At 38.3% G+C, this 23,510-nt stretch overlaps 2 protein-coding genes and 1 long non-coding RNA gene across 4 annotated transcripts in view; all 3 read right to left on the reverse strand.

Annotated features, from left to right (window-relative positions):
• Window positions 1–22,594, reverse strand: LOC141003197 (uncharacterized). 2 transcript variants are annotated; one of them, XR_012179690.1, is made up of 3 exons: window positions 22,540–22,594; window positions 22,147–22,208; window positions 1–778 (listed from the first exon to the last, which is right to left on the reverse strand). It is a non-coding gene; the product is annotated as an uncharacterized lncRNA (long non-coding RNA). The 2 variants fall into 2 exon arrangements; XR_012179689.1 differs by lacking the exon at window positions 1–778 and adding an exon at window positions 20,536–21,238.
• The window catches only part of LOC141004048 (butyrophilin subfamily 3 member A3-like), an 81,868-nt gene that overhangs the window by 21,637 nt on the left and 36,721 nt on the right, over window positions 1–23,510 (reverse strand). The window lies entirely within an intron of this gene.
• Window positions 2,748–8,352, reverse strand: LOC141003968 (uncharacterized). Its single transcript, XM_073475466.1, has 6 exons — window positions 8,266–8,352; window positions 7,507–7,587; window positions 7,197–7,280; window positions 5,099–5,215; window positions 3,594–3,686; window positions 2,748–3,055 (listed from the first exon to the last, which is right to left on the reverse strand). Exons 1-6 carry the CDS (start codon window positions 8,350–8,352, stop codon window positions 2,891–2,893), a joined length of 627 nt encoding a protein of 208 aa, XP_073331567.1. The 3' UTR covers window positions 2,748–2,890.

Consider the following 23,510-nt stretch of genomic DNA (forward strand, 5'->3'; position numbering starts at 1 on the left):
TCGCCATGAAACTCTTTAATCATTTTAAAAGACATATTTAAAAAGCTTTCATGTCATTTTTGCTTTTTAATTTTTAGGTTTGTTTTTACTCTTAACTTTTGAGTTTCATTTACATTTAGATTTCATTCATGGTTTTAATCATCCACAGTATAACAATATCAAAGACTGAACAAATATCACTGTAAATTAATTATGTATTGTAAAAACATACATTGAAGTCAATGTTTCACACATATTACATACAAACTTTCTATCTCATTATGCAGAAAAATAGATCAGGTAATTCTAAATTGAAAAGTTGAATTACAAACAATGTAAAACACAAAATACATGAACAACATAACTACTGTAAATGTATATTTGTGTTGCAGGACATGACATTTTTATATAAATATTTAGTCTAGTAAAAAAGCAAAAACACTTGAGTAATGTTAGCTCACATTTTGATTTCAAGTTTACAACAGTTCAATATTTGAGATTTCACAATGAAATTTTACTTCAACCATAAGAAGTGTTTTTTCAGGGATATGTTCACTGGGTTGTCTGCATTTATATGCCCCGCATAAAACAACACAGGACGGATGAACAGGGCAAAGTATCTAAAATGCACTTCCACCTTCAAGCAGTCCATCTTCAGAACATCACGTCACCACATAGTTTAATGGAAGTGCAGTTGGATTCTCTCAGCACCACGGTTCCTTCTCTAAATCCTCATGAATCCTCCTTCAAATCTTTCCTTGAAGTCATGATGTCCATGAATGTGGGTGCTGGTGTCCTCCTGCATCCAGGGAAACAATACACACCAGAACAGTAAGAATGAGCTGCTATATACCATATGTGCTATATGAGGCGTGTGTGTGTCAGACACACGACTTCATCTCAGATGTATCCAGGTAACAGACAGGTGGACCATGATGTTTGAGTTAGGGGTGTCGTCCGGGCTGGACTGGGACCAAAAAATGGCCCGGGCATTTTTGATCCCCGGCGGCCCACCATGGTTATTTATATGATATGCGGAAGCACATGCCATACCAGAGGATGTATGTGCACATTGTGAAGTTTCAAAAATTAAAATAAAGTGCAGTAGCCTACATGGAAGAGAGTAACCATGTTAAAAAAATTGGGAATGTTAGTAGTAGTAGTAAAGTAAATAGGGATGTTAGTGTCACTAGTGTTACTTCTGTCTACCAATTATTAATCATGCATTTCAGCAAAGCAATGTTTCACTAATATTTTAACACACTTAACACTGTAAGTTGGACACCAAATCTACTCAAAGCATTATTTGACGCACACACACACACATATAAACACACACACTAGGGTGATCACCTCCAAACCAGCAAGAAAAAGGTTGTGCACAAAACTCTATAGGCTGCTATTAGGCATAGGCTGTATGTTTTAAGTGTGACTGAATAAAATTAGTCCTGTAATAATTTCCTAGGCTGAGCATTTGCATACTTTTAGCCTACAATTTCCCCAGATACTGTTTAGTGAAGATGTACACATCCTAAAAAGTTTTTATTGTTGATTCCACGGGGTATCACCTTCATTAATTAATCAAGAACCACCATGAATTTGTGATGTGATGAAAACTCTGTTCACTCACAGATAGTTTGGTTCAGGTTCAATCAGTTCACCTTCAGTAGATTCATACTGTAAACACTGAGGACTATAGGACCACTTTCACTACAAGAAACATCTTAAAGATATTCATGGTGGTTCTTGATTCTGATGAGAGTTTAAAAATATCATAAATTTAATGTTGTTATTCATTTAAATGAGCTAAAAATAAAATAAAGAAGTAAATATTTGATTTGAAGCTAAAAACTAAGAAATGGTGGAAAATCTTCAGTGGAAACAAAAATCATCATCAACGTCTTTTATGATGGTCTGCAGCTCTGTTTGTATTCTTCCTCACTCTTCTTCTTCTCCTCTGTGAGCTTCTTGACCTGATCGTTCAGACCATCAACCTGAGAGCAGAGAGAAGATACAGACAGAATGAACTGATCTCAGAAAAATGGAGCCAGTGACAAAATACTGAACCTTTATTGATTCAGATGAAGGTTTAACAATAGATTTTTGGCCCCTGGGACCATCTACCTCTCAAGGCTCCTGCAGCCCCACATACTGTTGGATCTGGATTGTCACATCCTGTGCTCCGTTGGATCATTGCCCTCCTCTGTTTCACTATCTCCTTATAACTGTATTCCTGTAAATGTTGAGGCCTCCTCATTCTGATCTCTCTATCTATCACTAATTATCCTGTGTGTCCTGCCCTCTTCCAGGTCACCACGGTGGAGAGGAGGTTGTGTGTCTCGGGCACCACTTGGTGATGCCTCGTCTGCTCAGTCGTCTCCTGGATCCACACACTTTACATATATTATAATGTGTATCAGATATTCTGTCAATGCAACTTGTAAACTGTGATATTGTTGTTCTGTTCTGTACATGCGACATCTATTGCATGTCTGTCCGTCCTGGAAGAGGGATCCCTCCTCTTTAGCTCTTCCTGAGGTTTCTTCCATCGTATTTTTTTCCCTGTTAAAAGGTTTTTTTTCCATCAACGTGAAGTTTTTCCTCACTCGAATCGAGGGTCTAAGGACAGAGGATGTCGTTCACTGTACAGGCTGTAAAGCCCATTGGGGCAATGTGATTGTGATTTTGGGCTTTATAAATAAAATTTGATTTGATTTGATGTTTCTCCCTCCTGCTTTCTTTCTTGGTCTGCAGCTATCTGTCTCTTTAACAGCTAAATGCTCCACTTTGTTCACCAGTTAGTCTCTGACTGTGTCTGTCTGCTGTTTGCTGCTGAGCAGGTGCTGCACAGTGGCTCTTCATACCTTCTGCTCTTAAAACAGCTGGAAACAATATTATGTTGTTGGATTGTTCATAATATTCTGTCTTTGTGGAAAATAACTACAAACACACCTACATGTAAAAAAGGTACAAAATAAAAGAGAGAAAGAAAGAAAGGAACCTTGGTCTTTAGGTCCTCCACTTGTTTTTCAGCTGTCTTTCTTTTCTTCTCCTCCTCCTTGAACTTGTTCTCCCACTGGGAGGGAAACAGAGATTAGATCAGATTTTGTTTCATTCAGTACTCAGGATGTAAACTAAGCTCTGATTGGCTGAAGGTTTATTATCTGTTAATAATGGTCACATATATCTGCTTCTGTTTGCTTTGAGCACATTTATACTGTAAATATATCCTGTAAATACAAGCTGTAACAATCAGTGCTGTTCTTAACTGATGATCAGAAACAATGTACATGAACAGAATCTGATCTTCATCATATTTATATAATAAACAGATTCAGTGTGACACCTGTTTGTGTTTCAGGTGAACTTCAGTAGATTCATACTGTAAACACTGAGGACTATAGGACCACTTTCACTACAAGAAACATCTTAAAGATATTCATGGTGGTTCTTGATTCTGATGAGAATTTAAAATATCATAAATTTAATGTTGTTATTCATTTAAATGAGCTAAAAATAAAATAAAGAAGTAAATATTTGATTTTAGGCTAAAAACAAAGAAATGGTGGAAAATCTTCAGTGGAAACAAAAATCATCATCAATAAGAGACAAACGTCTTTTATGTTGGTCTGCAGCTTCTGTCGCTCTTCCTCACTCCTCCTCTTCTCCTCTTCGAGCTTCTTGACCTGAACGTTCAGACCATCAACCTGAGAGCAGAGAGAAGATACAGACAGAAGATGAGAGACCGTCTCTCTTATTACAGGATGTCAGTCTAATAAACAGTAAGACAACAGTAAGTATAACAGAGAGGTGAAACACTGATGTTAATGAACAGCAGCAGTCTGTAGAAAGAGCAGGTCTCAGGTCTGTTGGTGTGTAGGTCAGTGGAGGAAACTGATGAGTGAGCAGCAGAGCATCTTACAGTAGTGAGTCTCCAGCAGCTCCTGAGGGAAATATCTGTCTCTTTAACAGCTAAATGCTCCACTTTGTTCACCAGTTAGTCTCTGACTGTGTCTGTCTGCTGTTTGCTGCTGAGCAGGTGCTGCACAGTGGCTCTTCATACCTTCTGCTCTGTGTATAATGTGCAACATTGAACTCATGGTTATGTATAGTTCTCAGAATGGGACAACACAGGAGGACCAACTCCTCTGGTCAACACTTACATCTGAAGGAGACAAATCGTTCCTTTGAGGACAACAATGTGAACATCTTGTCCAGAGAAGACAGATGGTTTGAAAGAGGAGTAAAAGAATCCATCTGTGCCAAACTGGAACCAGTGATAATGAGGTAACAATATGTTAATGTGCACACAATTCAGTTACACCTTAATTATAAAGCAGTTTATAGATGTCATATCAGCCAATCCACCTCAGTTAAGAGCTAAAAGTCTTTTGCAATATGTTGTTGTTTTATTTTCTCTCAACAACAAACAAACATACAAATAAAAAGTAAAAATAAAACTATTCTTCCTTCTTTGATTTGGTCCTGATCTTAAACATTCTGCTTTTGGACTTCACTCCTGCTTTTGACTCGACCTGATTTATCTGCACGCCTGTTGTGATATTTGTCTTTTCACCTTTTATCATAAACTAAACAAAAACAGTTCAACACAATGAAGCAGAAAAAGTTCAGCTGTGAGACATTTAAGAACTGAGGACAAACAAGGCTGAAGACAAATCAGTGTAACATGTGGAAGTGACAAAGAGTTGAGTCGACACGTCAGTGATCTGAATTCATGAAGTTAATAATGATCAGATTAACCTCTCTGTTCTTGGACTCCAACTGATCCTTCAGCGTCACAAACTGTACCTGGTTCTACCAGCATGAGAAATATGATGGGTACATTATGTAGTTTCATCCAGAGGAAATGTTTGACCATGATCACATATTTAAGGTTATTAAAAGCTAAAAAGTACAAATATTAAAATCATTGTAACAATGTGGAACTAAAGGCAAAATCATCAAATCCAAAGGCTTTAAGTTAATTTAGTTTATAATTAATTCAAAATACTTTGACTCTGTGCAGTTAATGTCATTATACATTTAAACAATCTTCAAAAATGAAAGCAGTTCACAGCGAGTCATCTGAATTCATGAAGTTAATAATGATCAGATTAACCTCTGTGTTCTTGGACTTCAACTGATCCTTCAGCGTCCTCACTTCCCTCTGAGCTTCCTCTTTATCCCGTCTCTCCTGCAGGAGCTTCCTGATGGTTTCATCGTTGCTTCCCTCCATCTGGGAGTTAAAGAGAGACATGGAGAAAGCATGGGCGTAGGTTTCTATATAGATGGTCGTGACATGTCACAACCAATGTTCGAGGATTGCAAAATAGTCACTACCAATATTTGTCTGCTGCTGAGCCAGTAGTAACGTTAGTGAGTGGTAGTAGTGAGCATCTTCCAAACTGTGTCCGATAAGAGGAAGAAACAGCTGAGAAACAGCGATTAAAAAGTTGAAGTCTCTGGAGGTGGAGGCTGCTAAATGTGCGAAGTTGACGGAGCTTTTTGGTGCCGGGACCAGTGACACCGACCCGCCAGCAGCCACAGGTGCTGCTGCGCCGGGAGACGAGGGAGGAGGACCTGACGATGATGAGCGAGTGGAGGCAGACAGGGTCAGTAACGTTAGCCTGGGGCTGGCTCGGCTAAATGTTTGAGACACGTCCAAAACAAAGTAAAAAAACGTTTTTACATTGAATGTGATGCGACCTCACTAACTGCATACTGATGAACGCGGCTGCCGCTAATGCTAACGTAGCTGCCGCTAATGCTAACGCAGCTGCCGCTAATGCTAACGCAGCTGCCGCTAATGCTAACGCAGCTGCCGCTAATGCTAACGCAGCTCCTCAGGGACTGAAGCCGTTATTTTCTAACTTTGACAGTCTAACATGTGGCAGCACATCAGCCCAGAGTTAAAGGGCTGTGACTGCTGGTAGTTGTGGTTGATTTTGTTCAAATACGCCGAATTGTGATATTATGGGTTATTATTGTTCAGATGATTTAGCTAAGCTAGCTAACAGATGCTAACGTCAGCGGTCTCTTGTTGCCATAGCAACAGTAAACATTCACGTGGCCTGATGAGCTGTAAACAGAGATACAAAACACAAGTAAACCTATAGCAAATAATAAATTTAATTTGCAATATTTACCATTGAATTTATTGTAATCTTTCAATTCATTTATTGTTTACTGAGGTGATAACTATCTAATAGGTATAATTTGTGTGTAAATGTGTTACTTTTACTGTAGTTTTCAAATGGCTGTGTATAGTGTTAGTGTATAGTCTTGAGCATTTTTAGGTCACAAAGATCTGGCTGTTGCATTGGAAAACACTAGTAAAGTGTCCTAATGAAAACAGGACAAAGCCATTTGACTACCTTGTTCATAAATGATGGTGTCAGGACTTTTTTTTATGACACACACACTTTCATTGATAGGAATACTTGGTTTTGAGGAATGACCTCTATTTTGAGCATGTGACATGCTTTTGCAGGTTATCAACAAGGTTTTGCAGTTTGTACTAATTGTTTTGAGAAATGCACCAACTGTTGTGCAAATGTAAGTAATGATGTGAGAAAAATTCCACCCCGTCTCTGGTTTTGGGTTCTTCCCGTTAGTCTCGTCCCATCCCTGGTCATAACATAACTTCTGTTGTGATTTGACACTATAATGAACAAAGATTGATTGGTTGATTGCTATAGCTGTCAGTTTTAGTCCTTGAGTTCATAGCTACGTGCTTTATTTGTTAACTGCTATCAAGGAATATGACTCTCCTTTGTAGTATGTGTGAGAAAGGACGCCACGAGATTTGTGGACTTCTTCGTGGTGTCCGCTGATAATATAGTGGGCTGGTCTGGACAGAAAATGCCAGAGCTGAATTTTTGTCCCAGTCCACCCCTGGTAATGTCACTACCAAAGCTGAGACCAAACCTACGCCCTTGGGAGAAAGACTTGATCAGAGACTTGGTGGTTATTATTTTACACAATCAGTCCAATGTAAAGCTCTGATTCATTCTGCATTTGAACTTAATGAGGAAGAGAATAAATGAACATGTGATGATCTCTAAAGACAGTGTTCCTGTGTTTTGAGAAGGACTCGAGTCATTCTGCTCTCAGTCTTGACCTGAACTTCAGCTGTTTAACTGCTGTTTTATAAAATAAAATATTCATATTGTTGTTTTCTGTTGTACTTTCATAGTGATTAAATTAAAGAGGTTAACCTCGACAGTCTTATCCTGCAGCTCCTGTTCCTTCTTCAGGACTTCTGCCTCAGCTTCCTCTCTCCTCTGCTTTTCCTCCTGGAGCTGAGTGAAGAGACAGTGTTTCATTAAGACAAGCGAGGAAACACAACAGCAGTGACAGACGGACAACTTTGTCAAGTGACACACTCATGTTTATCAGAAACAGCAGATAAAAACACTGATGAAAACCTTCATGGTCTGAATGTGAGGAGACAGATTTGAAGGAGGAGGAAAATGAATCAGGTAGGAGGCTGAAAATAAATGTTCAGTGAAGAAAACAAATCCAAACCTCTCCGGTCTTCTTCTGCAGCTCCTCCTTCAACTTCTGCTGCTCCTTCTCCAGCTCCTCCTTTAACTTCTGCTGCTCCTCCTTTAACATGGACAGAGAAGAACAGATAAAAATTACTGACAAGAGAATAAAGTTTTGTTTTTTTTTCTTAAAAAAGGCTTCTTATGAACACTTACACATTTCAAACATGCAATATCTGTTTTTTATTATTCTGTTTTACTTTAGTATTATTTTAATGATGTTATTGGCCTCGTTGTCTCCTGACATGTTTTAATCCTGGTTCAACCATGTACAGCACTTTGTAACACTGTTTACAAGTGCTGTTTAAAAGAAACATTATTATTATCATCTCATTAAATGAGTCTGATTGTTGTTGATTATGGATTTTAAGTACAAATGACACACAGAAACACTCAACTGTTCCTGTGTTTGAAAGTTTCACAGCTTGACCAGTAAAACTCTTGTCATGAAAATGAGTTTGTCTCGTGTTTTTACTAAATATGCATGTGCATAGCTGGTGAATCAGAGCCTGGCTACTGATGACATGTGTTACTGTACATGAGGCCATGAAGACTGATAACTATCATCCTTTTAAAACAAGTTTAACCACTGATTTCATTTCTCCTATGATGGAGTCACGGTCAACAAGTTTGTCAGTGAAGAAAATACATCGTGCTCTGACCTCATCACCACCACCAACACACATCATACCTCAGACAAGACTACACAAAGAAAAGTGTCCTAAAGCCACCACCCTGCCTGGACTGCAGAGTGCTTTCTAAGATGAGACACCAGCAGCAGTGGGATCATTTCTGCTTCCCTGTGATGCTCCGCTGTGAAACTCATGGTGACGAAACATTTAAGTGACAAAGCATCAATAGTAACTATGATTTTCAGTTGTTTGTAACAGATTTAGACACAGATGAATAATATCATCCTGCTGAGGTGCATGTGTCAGTCTAGAGGGCTCAACAGCTGTGATGTAATGATCCTGAGTCACTCCTCAAGTCAGAGGCTGCAGATTCATCACATATATCTGTGAACTGAAGCTTTTCTTACAGGGAACAGCAGCTGCAGACACACTGTGACAATCAATGCTAACAATCTGTAGATCAGAACAGGCTGATTGCTCCATAATTAGTCTATTTAAACTAATCCACTGGTTGTACACTGGTAACTGACATTGTTCTGTTGCATTTTGTCAGTTTTTGTTGTTGTTTTTTGTTATAAACAGAAAAGTGAACTTAGCAGCAGAGTGACTTTACATCTGGAAACAGATGTTTTCACATGTCTGCTCTCAGTGCAACATTTAAGACCCAGTCTGAGTCAAAGCACCAAAAACTCTCTTCATGTTGCTGCATTTGAATGAAACCACCTGCTTGAGTCTCTCCACTGAGTGCAGACATGAAAATACAGCCTCTATGGTCATATTGTTTAAGCATTTGATGCAACTCTGGGTGTTTGTCTGGTGAAGAATCAAGTCAAATCATTCTGGTCTCAAGTCTTCTTCAACCTGTTCTTTACTTGACTTGGTTGTGGAAGAGACTTGGACTCAGACAGGGAAACTAAACTGACACCAACAAGTAGGAGGCTGGAAACAAATGTTCAGAGGAAAAGATAAAAAGTAGAACTTTCTTGTCTGTTTACTTACATTTCCTGTCATGAGCTGCTGTTCCTCTGCTTCTTCTCGGTGGCTTCTCTTGGTCTCTGTGTAAAAACAAAGGCAGTAAAATAAAAGATTTTTACTTTATTTCAGGAAGGTGTCACAGCATATCAGACATTTAAGACTACAGTCAGGTACATGGGTTTAAAACTAAGACAACTCAGTGGAAATAAAAGTAGATAAACCACCACATTGTTTTTATCAGCACTGTGTCCTGTAAGATACTGACAGTATTTTCACATCACTATTCTGTATAAAGACATTTACAAAAAACTGAAATTAATTTCGGACTCACTGATTTTGTTTTGTCTCCATTTCCACACAACAAAGACAAGAATCAGAATAACCAGGATGCAAACAGCCAAACTAACAGCCAAACCAACTGTGTTAGAAGAATAACTGGACTGAGCCTCAAAGAAATGATCTGAAATGATAAAACACAGAATAACATGGCAGTTATAGAAAACTGGACCAGCTGTTTCAAACTAAAACAGTGATCACACCACTAATTATATAATTTCCTACCTGGAACATGTATGAGTGTCTCTCTGATCTGGTTGGTGCTGTTCTGTTGGACTCTACAGGTGAAGCTGTTGCTGTGTCTCTTCTCCACAGTCACTCTGCTGCTGACAGTATAGAGGTCATCAGGACCTCTGACTGTCTCTGTAGGTCCAGCAGAGAGGAGGTTTCCCTCACCGTCCAGCCAGAACACCTCAGGTTCTGGATACCAACCTGTAGAGTTACACTGTAAAACCAGTGCTCCTTTGTTTCTGTCAATCTCTGACAGACTGATGACCAGTGAGGAAGCAGCACCTGATGATGAACAAAGGTAACATTTTGAAACAGGTGTCAGTAATACAATCACCAATAGTTAAAAAGGTGCACAGATCTAAATGTACAACTATAAAGCTAATAACTGAATGTGGTGAAACATGTAATCACAGTAGTTTTGCCTTTCAACTGATTTTCTTGGGACCACTCAGTCTCTTGGACCTTCAGTTTGCTGTTTCCCACCAGCAGATCAGTCTTTTACATGTATCGTTGGCTCTTATTTGACCAACAAACAGTTCATGCCTGAACCAGGTGCATGCATGTGATACGAGCACAGACAACATTATCTGCGAGAGTAAAACTTTCTTTGCAAGCAGCACTTTTGCTCCACAAGCACTCGGCTGTGTGTGTGCAACTGCTTAACACTCACTCATGTTTCACAGTCTATGCTCATCAGTTTTACTTTTGAGTCTTTGGAGGGCGCAGAAATAATCCACAGCGACTGATATCTTTCCTTTGACTTTATGAATGTTGACGATAATCTTTTGATTGGCTGTTTGGTTTTAACTGACACAGTGGAAGGTGATTATTCTCTCCTGAGAGAACAACATCACCTGTCAAAAGTTTGCCTCATATTATTGAAGTCTGCTAAAACTAGCTGGCTAACCCTCAATGTTATACACATATAACATCAAGGGAAGGGTGACTAGATCTCCTGGTTGACCCAACACAGCCCTGGTACCATGAGGTGTGTCCCGTTGTCCGAAGCATCATCAGATTTATGTACATATATCTACAGTTTAACTCGTAAATGCTCAACAGTGAAGCTGATTCACACACCTGCATAAACACTACATACAGATCATAATGCAGCCAGACAACTTATCTGAACCACAAGCAGGCCATACCATGGTCACATGTCATGTGGCACTGTGTGAGGTACAGGTGGACCTGGCTTTTAAAGGGAACAAGAGATGACACTGATTGGTTTAATTGACGTGCGTTTGTACCTTGTGTCACTATATGTCCAGATTATGTGATTATTATGTATCCCCTCACCCACAATGAGCTCGACGACAGATCCTGTGTCCAGTTTTGGAATGTAGCATTTGTATCTTCCTGCATCAGAAGGTTTCACTTTGGACAGTTTCAGTGAAACGTTTCCGTGCTTCAGTTCATCGATGGACACTGTTGTTCGTCCTTTGTATGATGGATGTTGGATACGTCCCACGTCCTGACTGGAACGTCTCACGTGGACAAATATATCATTCAGGTCAGATCTTGTCCACTCCAACGTCATGGCAACAACATCCACTTCAGTTTCCAAGTGACAGGGCAAAATGATGTCATCACCAACTTTTGCTACTATTGGCTGAGATGGAGCAATTATTTGAGATTGACCTGGAAAGAAACAAATATGGTTATTCTGCCAGGACGAGTTAAATTCTCCACCATTGTACTGTGCTCATAGCAGCAGAGCCTCAATCTAAAACAAGTTGAGTGTAAATGAAGGACATTGAACAGAGGTCACTCTTAAAGAGAAAGAGGTTAGCTGAAGCATCAACATCAACATTTTTATAGTTTTTGAACTTTCCATCATCATCAGGTCAAAACAGGTCCAGTAGTTTAGTTCATGACCAATAACCTGCAAAACTGATGGCATTCCTGTGAGCCTCAGCAGTACTTTATTAGTAGTTAGCAGTGTTAGCGTACTTACATGCAAACTGAGATTTTTATCCATGTAAACATGAGAAAGTTACATTGCGAAAGATAACAAGATTACAGTCAAACATATTTTCATCTACATCTACTCTAGTAGTATTACCTGGAAAATTAGCATAATATGTCTCCTAGAACCAAAGTGTTCAATTAGCATCAACTTAACCACACAGTGGCCTTTTCATGCAAACCTCCAGTCTCTGATGGCGCTTTAAACGCCCACAATCAACTAAACTGGTGACATTATTCTCGCCTTCAGAGGAAAAGTGTAACAATGCCCAAAAAGTCTTTACAGCAGTCTTTAGCCCACTATTTATTGGTGTGTAGCCTCTCACTCAACTCTGTTTTAGGATTTTCCTGACTACCCCTTTAATGTATCAGACTGCATGGGAATGAATTGGCGAGAGCTTCTAAAATTTATAAGGCCCTACAGGTGTCTATTGATATGATTTGTTGAGTGTGCATTCGTGTGTGAGTTTACCTGTACATGAGTGTGCTAGGAGAAGACAGAAGAACAAAACACTGAGGCGTCTGAGTGAACATTGAAGTTCATTCTTCTGGGGAAAAAAATCAACATAGACTAGTTAGACTTTACATGGAAAAATGATTTGGAATTGGTGTTTTTTTGCAAAATAACTATTACATTAAAAACAGTAATTCCTCAGCAGAGTAAATACAATTCTCTGAAGTCAAATTGTTACTCTAAGAGCCTTCTAAGACTGGCTTTCACAGTGTCAAAACATGGATTGAAGGTTTCTGAGGGGGCAGTGCAAGAAACTCCAGAAACTGGATTTTCAGAAACTGTAGAGCCAAAGTGACCAAACCATCCAAAGATCAATACATCAAGCTGAGTTCTCTGAGAGTTAGAAAAGCAACTTTGTCACAGATACAGAATTTACTAAATAAACAACACGAGACTCCAATCAGCAATAGGAGGCTGTCTTGTAGTGTCTCAGAGGACGAGGAGCAGTTTCTAAACCACTTCTCAGGATGAAAATAAGGACAAACACTTCGATAAATACCAGAATTTCACAGTGGATGATACAAAAAAGTCCCATTTACTGATGAATCCAAGTCTTGGTCTCAGACTTTTGGACCCAACTATATCAAAACATTTCCATACATATTGTACATACAGTCTGCCACCTGTGAAACATGGTCAATGACAGGATATCTCATTACTAATGATTCAAAGTCAAAACATACAAATAATGACAACATGTACTGCAGTTATACTTTCACTTTTGACAACACGGACGTCATGCAGAGTTACAGAGTATTACTACAAACCCCATAACTCTAACTGAAGACTGGTAAAGAGATCAGTAAAGTGATTTACTATTGCTGAACACAACCTAGAGCTGATAAAATAGCCAAAAAGAAATGTAGAAGACAACGTACCTGCTGCATGATGTCGGTTACTTTATCAGACTGCACAGCCCAAGTCTGTAAATCACTGACAGGCTGCGACTATCACACTCTCTTATCAACTGCTAAGCACTCATTCATTACATGTATTATATTTTTTCATATTTTTTGTGGAACAAGATTCACCATCCAAACAACATTATTAAGGATCCCTTTCATGTTTGGCAGAATCATTAGTTAATAGAAACAGTTTATTTAAAGTGTGCATCAAACATTATATTTCATTATTACAAATTCTAATAAAAGGCTTACAATGTTCAAATATGATCATTTATAAAGACCAACTATAAACACTGTATGGTAAGTGGCTCTGCTTTCCTAAGCTCAGTTTAACTTTTTAGTGTCTATGGCAATGGTTGAACTTTGAGCCTGTCAGCACAGAATCACTCATATAAAGTTATACAGCTGCAATCAAAACCACAAGTTGTATTAGCAATTTAAAGAGGCAGATGTTCCCGAAGAAACTTCCAGCTTCTTTTCAGTGGTCAGAAAAATGACTTCATCATTGTTGTGAAATGTGTTTAGATGGTCAGGGCCTACGTACATAAGTATTTTCAGTTTTTCTATTATTCTGCTTTGTACAGCATTTTTTACACCATTCATTCATTCATTCATTTAACTCTTGCCTTTGTTTTTAATTGTGGTGGTTTAGAGGTGTACACTCCTCCACTGAGTTTTGATGACACACCTCTCTTGTTCTCTATTCAATTTTTTTAATTTGTCATGCTCTACAAGGACATCTTGAGGCCAGAAGTTGTCATAGCATTTCCATTATGAATTTAATACATGGAGGATCATTATGCATGACCTATAATTACATAAAGTTCAGTGACTAACCCTGACTGTCTTTTTAAATGTTACCCTAAGCAGAGTTTTACATTTTGTTTTACTTGTAACTGAGTATTTATTTTACATTAAAGGACTACTACTGTTTCCTCAGTTAATCTGACTGGATCTTTGACCTGAATACTTTCATCATCACTGAGAGAATTTATGTTTAGCTCAGTTCCAACAAAGCTTTCTGGGATTCTTGCAGAAGTGAAGTTAGGGGGTGCATTTACACAGTGGTTGGATCCAAAGCACTTTACAATCAGACTTCACTCACACAACAATGGCAACAAGCTGCCGTGCACAGCTTGGCTTAACAATTCAGAGCAATATGTGGTTTAGTGTCTTACACAAGGACACAGCCACCCCAGGTTAAGCTAACTAATGGATTCATGAGCCATCTGCAGGGGCAGGGATGGTCATCTCTCTTAAATGAGTGTCTGTAACTGAAGGACTGACAGATCATGTTAAAGTGACTGTGACTCTCTCAAGCTCTTGCATCAACATCAGAAATAACTACACAGGAAGAGGAAGTTCTCACCAACACACTTCAGTTGTATTTCCGTCTGACAGTCAGACAGTCAGCAGGAAGACACCATGGAGGTCACATCGCTCTGCTTCAGACTGTGTGAGTCTCAGGTTTTCTTCTTTTCTTCTAAGTTTTAAATCCTGTAGATCAAACCATCTATGTCTGATATTTAACTTTGCTCCTGTTTTTATCCAGTGATGCTTGAATTTATTCTGCTGGGGACACAAGTTCAGGACAGTTATACTCAGAAAAGTGGTGAGAAATTCTGAAAGACACTCTTTAACATTTTGCTTTTTAGTATTATGCTTTCTAAATTCCAGTTTTATTTAATGTAATGAATTCTAGCAAATACTAGAATATATTCTTCAAAAAGTTCAGGTTAATTCTGCCACAGTTCGAAGACACAGAGACTTTTTCGATCTTGTTTCATCTGTTATACTAAAAACATCATAAAATTCCAGTTCTGTTTGCTCTTTACATGCAGACGCCATCATCTTCTTCTTGGTTTCAGATGCAGTTTTTCTTCGTATCGCTCCAAACAGACAGCAGCACTTCAAATACCAGCCTGTCTCTTTTCATTGTGACGGGACTGATGGTTCGACTCAACTGAGGGGGAACACGAGTGCTAAGGAATTTGATCCAGAATGTGATATTAAGAGGACGTCAACAGGGTCTTCCTGCACTATTGAAAGAGTCTATTCAGAGGACAGTGGAGAATACTGGTGTGAGACTGCGGGGGGAGAGAGGAGCAACAGTGTCAATATCACCATAACTGGTACGTTTTTGTATTTCTAAAGTCACTAGATAGTGTTTCTATTTCAAATTTGCAATTATTTGAGATCACTTATTTGCAGTGTGAAACTCTGAACTGAATTCAGTGATCTCCAGTCAGCAACACTATAAATTCATGTCATCAACAGATTATTTTATTCAATGTATATTTTTACAGTCAGCAAAAATATATAGGGACATGGTAATTACTTTTTAAGCATCCTGTTGCTTTATTTTTCTGTCTTTTGAAACTTGCAGATGAAATATTGTTATGGTGGTGAGAGTCGACCACACTCCTGAGGGGCCATGTTTAAATTAAATGACATATAATAATAAAATATTATTATTATTAAAATAATTAAAATATTATATAATAAAAATAATAATGTAATAAAAAGTTACCAAGAAATGTCAATTAAGTCATTGACTACAATCCGAAATATCCTTTCCCCATAAAGAAACTTACCCACTCACGCGCTCCATATGAATGAATCGTCAATCTGCATTTCCTCGAAATTCACAAGTTATCCTCAAATCTGCATTTTGAATTTGTCCTCAGTGAAATGTAAATTTCTGTAAACATGAGTTTGTTGTCTTCAAACATAATAACCCCAGTCTTTGTCCGGGATAAATGTTTCTCTGTATGTATGTTAAGCATATTATAACTGCTGACAGACTGTTATAAATTAAAAAAGTGTTATTGTTTTTAGGCTCTGAATAGCTACTTAACCACCTTAAAACAATTGTAATATTTTTAGGTATAACAGTGTTTAGTTTAGTATTTATAAAACACATTACATTTGGCTTTTGTTGGCAGATGCGTGTACATACACTTCCAAAAGTTTAGCCATCACAGTGTTAAATTATTGCGTACTTCATGCTAATCATCTTGACTGGGTGTTAATTAAACATGAATATTTACATATGTTGCAAAGCTCAACAAAATTTAAGAAGGTGTCTCATGGAAAATATCAAGGAACATTTGCTTAATATCAATCACTATGCAGACGACACTGCTTTATATGGCTAATTTGTATTATTATATCTATATATCCATATATTACCTGCATAAATTATCCCCATTTTTAACATGTTGTTCAGATGGTCCTGTGATCTTGAAGAGTCCTGTTCTGCCTTTAATGGAGGGAGATAATATGACTCTGCACTGCAGAAGCAAGACAACTACCTCCAACCACACAGCTGATTTCCACAAAGATGAAGTCCTCATGGAGAGCAGTCCTGCAGGAAAGATGACCATTAACAGAGTTTCCAAGTCTGATGAAGGCCTCTACAGGTGTAGCATCCCTGGACTTGGAGCATCACCTGGAAGCTGGTTGGTTGTAAAAGGTAAAACTATACTCTGCACTATTTCAGGTTATAATAGCTGTAATTATGTCTGCAGTGCCACCAGAGCGCAACTGAATGTTGATTTTTTCTTCTAATGGTTCTTTAAAAAGCAGAGCACCAGCACATTATCACTGTCATTGGTGTGTTAATTTTTCTATCATAAATCAATGCTTGAAATCCATGAGATTATCGCCTGAATGTGTAAGAACAATAAAGAGAGCTAAAAGAACACACGAAACTGTTATCAACCATTGTGCTAATTCCCACAACATGATTAAATGAGTGTAACAATGTAAGAGAAAAGCTACCCAACCTTTGTTTTCCAGCTGGTTCTGTGACCCCTGAGAGTCCTGTCCTCCCTGTGACCAAGGTCACTCTGCGCTGTAGAAACCAGAAGACTTCCTCCAACCTCACAGTTGATTTCCCTGAAGGTGTCCTCCTCTTTGGGAGCAACTCCACAGGAGAAGTGACCATCCACATTGTTTCCAAGTCTGATGAAGGGCTCTACAAGTGTAACACGTCTGATGTTGGAGAATCACTCGAGAGCTGTTTGGCAGACAGAGGTAAAACATTCAAATGATTCAAATTAAAATTGCTAAAATAGATATTTTAAGAGCAGAACATCATCCCAGTAGATTTCCAGCAGCCCTAGAGACAGCCTGTTACATCCTGCTAATGCTTCCATGCTCTTACAGCAGATATATTGTCTTGTCCTTACAGAAGAGCCAAGAGAGACGTGTCCCTCCTTGTATGTCCTCCTCCTCTTAAGGACTGTTTTCACCATTTTGATGGTGGCTCTGCTGCTGCTGCTGGTGGGACTGCTTCACTGTTGGAAAGTCAGCGTTACACACAAATGATGCATACTGGTATACAAGTAACGGACTGATAAATGACCAACACAGAGTCTTGGAAGCTTGTTTAGTCATTACGATCCCCCATCATGCTTTGGGTCTGAGAAATCTGACAGGTCAGAAAAGATGCACTTCAGACAGTCACCGCGATTGTTTTACATTTCATCTTCATGTTTTTATTACTTGTATTATATTTTTAGTTTGGTGTTAAGCTTCTCTGTGCTACGTGTCCAGTCTTGCAGTGGCTGTTTGACTTTCTCAGGCTCAGACAAGGTTAAAAACCACAGAGGTACTGACTGATGCATTGACTATTTTTACAAAGCCACATGTCAGTTCTCTCAGTCAGTAAATGTTGTTCTGGGTTCTGTTTTAGAGTCACAGATGCTGGTGATAATTTGAGCTCCTCAGACACAAACCACATGAGAACGTGTCTGTATGTATGTAGATGAGGCGTTCAGGAGGCTCAGTGGACACAACAAATAGTTCATGGTTTGAGTAGCTTGAAGGGTCAGATGTGTCTCGAATGTATATAAGGAAGTGTAAAGTCAGCCTGTCTAAATATTCACATCAAACCATCTGCTGTGTTACTGCGTCACCCGTGTTTGTCTGTAGTCTGTCAGTCCCAAAATAGCAACAAACTGAACTAATGAACTGAAATAATGAACTGAAAATATAACAGAAAGGTGAACGTAGTGAGAGACCAGAGACTTTAGACACGTAGAGAACTTTGTAATTATTTTGAGTGTATTTTTCAACTGTTTTCTTTGTAAAAGTTCAGTTTCAGAATTAAATGTTGGGCATTAATAATGGAGAATAGTTTCTCAGTAGGAAGTACACAAAGCCATGTTTTACAAAGAAAGTCAGCAAACTTCCAATAAAAGTTCTGGTAAGTTATTATGAAGTCAGAATGTTTGTCTCAAAATAAGGACATAAGGATCCAAACAGGAACATTAATATTTAACATAATTCTCTCTTTCCTTCAAACTGGCATTTTGCAGTCCCTGTTTTCAATTTTCATTTTGGTCTTGAACAACAGCAACCTTTACAGCCTGTAGAGTTACACTGCAGAACCAGTCCTCTTTTGTTTTGGTCAAGCCCTGATAGACTGATGAGTGGTGACGAGGCAGCACCTGATGATAAGCAAAAGGAACATTTTAATCACCAAGTTAAGAATTAATAAGGTGCACAAATGTAAATGTATGATTTTATTGAAGCATACATGTAACCATTGTTCTTTTATGGCCAATAAACATAGTTGATGCCTGACATGCCCACATAAAGGAGGCATGTAAGTATGTGGGCGGTTCTGGTTACATCATTTGGGATGGACGCACAGTATACTGTCTACACTACTGCTCAAAAGTTTGGGGTGATTTAGAAATGTTCTCATTTCTAAAAGAAAATCAATACATTTTTCAATTAAATTAACATTAATCTGATCAGAAATACAGTTTAGACATTATGACTGTAGTAAATTACTATTTTAGCTGGAAATACATCCATACAGCCGTGGTCAAAAGTTTACATCCACTTGTAAAGAACATGTACATCATGGCAGATTTCAGTTCCAATGATGTAACACACTTGACTGTGGACACTGACACTTGTCTTCCAGCAGCTTCTAATTCACTGCAGACTTGCTTTTTGTTGGTTTTTGGTTGAGTCTTGACCATCCTGACCAGTTTTCTCTCAGCAGCAGGTGATAGTTTGCAATTTATTCTCAAACAATGAGAGCTGAAGAAATCACTGGAACTGAAGACTGCCATGATAAGTGGATATAAACGTTTGACCATGACTGTGTGTGTACAGAAGACCATTTTCAGCAGACATCACTCCTGTAGTCCAGTTGGACATTGTGTTAGCAAACACATGTTTTTTGTGTTAATTGTCTGTAATATTGTCTTCTTGAGTTTCCTGCTTTTGCTTGTTTTTCAAAGCACCTTTTAAACTCTGTTTTTAAATGTCCTTTCAAGAACAGTGCAAACGACTCTAGCAAGAGTAAAGAGAGAAGTAGAAGGCCCCGGTGCACAACTGGGCAAGAAGACAGGTCAGGGCCTCAGAGTCATCATAATCTCTAGTTTGTCATCAACAGTGAAGAGACATCTTCAGGATGCTGGCCCTCTAGTCAGAGTAGCAAAGAGCTCAACCCTACTGAGCTGCTGTGAGAGCAGCTTGAGTGTATAGTACGTAAGAAGTGCCCATCAAGCCAATACAACCTGTAGGAGGTGACAGCTTATTACAAACCATATTGACATTAAAAAAGAAATGTCAGGACAGGACTGCTTCATTCACTTATTTCATTCAATCTGGAAAACAGTCAAATGAAAACAAACTTACCATTTTTGGGGGGGTGCGTCCAAAACGTTTGTTTTCTTTTTTTCAGTGTATTATTATTAAACAGGAAATCCCAAATATATATACACTGCTCAGAAACATGAAGGGAACACTTTGATCACACATCAGATCTTAATGAACACATTTTTCAAGTTGAAATTCTTGACTGAGGTACATTGTATAACTTGTTGAGAACAAAATGACGTAACAACAGTCAATGGAAACCAAAATTATCAACCGACTGAGGTATTATTAGTATTATTATAGTATCATTTCACCCACCCACACCATCCCCTATTAATCAGGATGATAGTCTGTATGTCCTGTCCAGTCCGATCAGAGGACTGAGACCCTCCTCCTCCAGTTAAATAGATCATTTTGCTCATATACAGTAAAACAGATTTGTTGTCATCAACTTTATTGTTCATTGATCACTATCAATATCTCAATATCACCATCGCTGTGCTGATCAATGAGAGGAGGGTAAAATCTGAGCGCAAGGATTGTGAATCCCAGGGCACAGATTTCCACATCACACTTTAATGCTGGCTCTGCAGGAGTGACTCTTCTCTGATCAGAGCTTAATAAATGTTCAGCTGTCTCAGTTATTGGTCACGGTGGAGTCCGCCATGTCAACCATCACCTCTTGTGTGAGACACAAGTAGAAGAAGGCAGGGACAGTAGGTCGCACCAATGGCTCCCCCTGGTCTGGAAACCAACAAAAGGAGCTTTAACTCTCCATGAAACTCTTTAATCATTTTAAAAGACATATTTAAAAAGCTTTCATGTCATTTTTGCTTTTTAATTTTTAGGTTTGTTTTAGTCTTAACTTTTGAGTTACATTTACATTTAGGTTTCATTCATGGTTTTAATCATCCACAGTATAAAAATATCAAAGACTGAACAAATATCACTGTAAATTAATTATGTATTGTAAAAACATACATTGAAGTCAATATTTCACACATATTACATACAAACTTTCTATCTCATTATGCAGAAAAATAGATCAGGTAATTCTAAATTGAAAAGTTGAATTACAAACAATGTAAAACATAAAATACATGAACAACATAACTACTGTAAATGTATATTTGTGTTGCAGGACATGAAATTTTTATATAAATATTTAGTTCAGTAAAAAAGCACAAAAACTTGATTAATGTTAGCTCACATTTTGATTTTGAGTTGGCAACAGTTCAATATTTGAGATTTCACAAAAAAAGTGTTTTTTCAGGGATATGTTCGCTGGGTTGTCTGCATTTATATGTCCTGCATAAAACAACACAGTCCGGACGAACAGGGCAAAGTATCTAAAATGCACTTCCACATTCAAGCAGTCCATCTTCAGAACATCACATCACCACATAGTTTAATGGAAGTGCAGTTGGATCCTCTCAGCACCACGGTTCCTTCTCTAAATCCTCATGAATCCTCCTTCAAATCTTTACTTGCAGTCATGATGTCCATGAATGTGGTGCTGGTGTCCTCCTGCATCCAGGGAAACAATACACACCAGAACAGTAAGAATGAGCTACTATATACCATATGTGCTATATGAAGCGTGTGTGTGTCAGACACACGACTTCATCTCAGATGTATCCAGGTAACAGACAGGTGGACCATGATGTTTGAGTTAGGGGTGTCGGCGATAACCGGTATTGACAACTATGATGTTCAAAAAATGAAATATTGATTCTAATGATAATATAATCCAGCTCCTCTTCAATCAATGTTCTGTTGTTGCTTTGTGACGGTAGGTGGCAGTAAAGCAACTTAACACTGTTGCTAACTGTCATACAACAAAAAAGAAGAAGAAACAGCTGCAGTAACAGTTAACTGTTAGCTGCTACTCATGTGTCTAACAGTGCGGTGCAAAATCATGTTGAAACAACAGTTATGGTTACATAGACTCTCTCTCCACCTCCCTACACTGATATAACAAATGTTTTTCATCTGACAACAAAAAAGACAAAACACACAATCAACGAAGTTAAGATGAATCAGACTGAGAACCTTTGTGAATTATTTTGGCCACGATAATCGTGATAATCTGATATCGTGGTCTTGAGCAGTGTTAAACTGCAGAAAACCTCGACCGTCTCGACTCGACATAACCCTGAATTCCACCAGATCCGTGTTCAGTCCGTCTCTGATCCGCCACGGCAGAGGAGCTGATAGGTTTCTCTCCAGTCTATGTGTTTACTTCCACTGGCTCTGCTGTGCTGTGTATGCTGGAGCAGATACGCAAGGCTTCTATATCTGCCGGATGCTGGAGCACGACACAGCAATTCAGCCGAATTCAGCACAGAGCAGACAGGAAGTCGATGAAGGAAATGAAAACAGCTAAATTAATAAACAATTTTTTAGATATAAGACAAAGAATAAATAGAAGGAACCTTGGTATCGTGCTCCATCTGTAGGCTTCTCCACAGTTTTCTCATTCTTCTCCTTGAGGGACCTGGAGGGAAAATAGAGATGAATAGAGACAAAATGAGAGAATTTTTTTTTTCGAGGGCTTCATTTAGTGAAGACAATATCTTGATCTGTATAAAAACTAAGTTCTGATTGGCTGGAGGTTGTGATTTATAACCTTTTAATGTGCAAATAGTTTGGCTCAGGTTAACTTGTTTGCTCTGAGCACATTCATACTGTAAATTTAAAAAGTACATCAACAAAATTTGATCTTCATCATATTTATATAATAAACAGATTATTTGTGTGGAAAATAACTACAAACACCTACATGTAAAAAAAGGTACAAAATAAAAGAAAGAAAGAAAGAAAAGAACCTTGGTCTTTAGGTCCTCCACTTGTTTTTCAGCGTTCTCTCTTTTTTTCTCCTCCTTGAACTTGTTCTCCCACTGGGAGGGAAACAGAGATTAGATCAGAGTTTGTTTCATTCAGTACTCAGGATGTAAACTAAGCTCTGATTGGCTGAAGGTTTATTATCTGTTAATAATGGTCACATATATCTGCTTCTGTTTGCTTTGAGCACATTTATACTGTAAATATATCCTGTAAATACAAGCTGTAACAATCAGTGCTGTTCTTAACTGATGATCAGAAACAATGTACATGAACAGAATCTGATCTTCATCATATTTATATAATAAACAGATTCAGTGTGACACCTGTTTGTGTTTCAGGTGAACTTCAGTAGATTCATACTGTAAACACTGAGGACTATAGGACCACTTTCACTACAAGAAACATCTTAAAGATATTCATGGTGGTTCTTGATTCTGATGAGAATTTAAAAATATCATAAATTTAATGTTGTTATTCATTTAAATGAGCTAAAAATGAAATAAAGAAGTAAATATTTGATTTTAGGCTAAAAACGAAGAAATGGTGGAAAATCTTCAGTGGAAACAAAAATCATTATCAATAAGAGACAAACCTGTTTTATGATGGTCTGCAGCTCCTGTCGATCTTCCTCACTCTTCTTCTTCTCCTCTTTGAGCTTCTTGACCTGATTGTTCAGACCATCAACCTGAGAGCAGAGAGAAGATACAGACAGAAGATGAGAGACCGTCTCTCTTATTACAGGATGTCAGTCTAATAAACAGTAAGACAACAGTAAGTATAACAGAGAGGTGAAACACTGATGTTAATGAACAGCAGCAGTCTGTAGAAAGAGCAGGTCTCAGGTCTGTTGGTGTGTAGGTCAGTGGAGGAAACTGATGAGTGAGCAGCAGAGTTCAGTCAGTCTGTCTCACTGTTCTTCCTCATTCACATCAACTGGCTGAAGAGTTTCTGT

This window comes from Pagrus major, chromosome 10, assembly GCF_040436345.1.
Source record: "Pagrus major chromosome 10, Pma_NU_1.0".
Taxonomy (NCBI): Eukaryota; Metazoa; Chordata; class Actinopteri; order Spariformes; family Sparidae; genus Pagrus; species Pagrus major.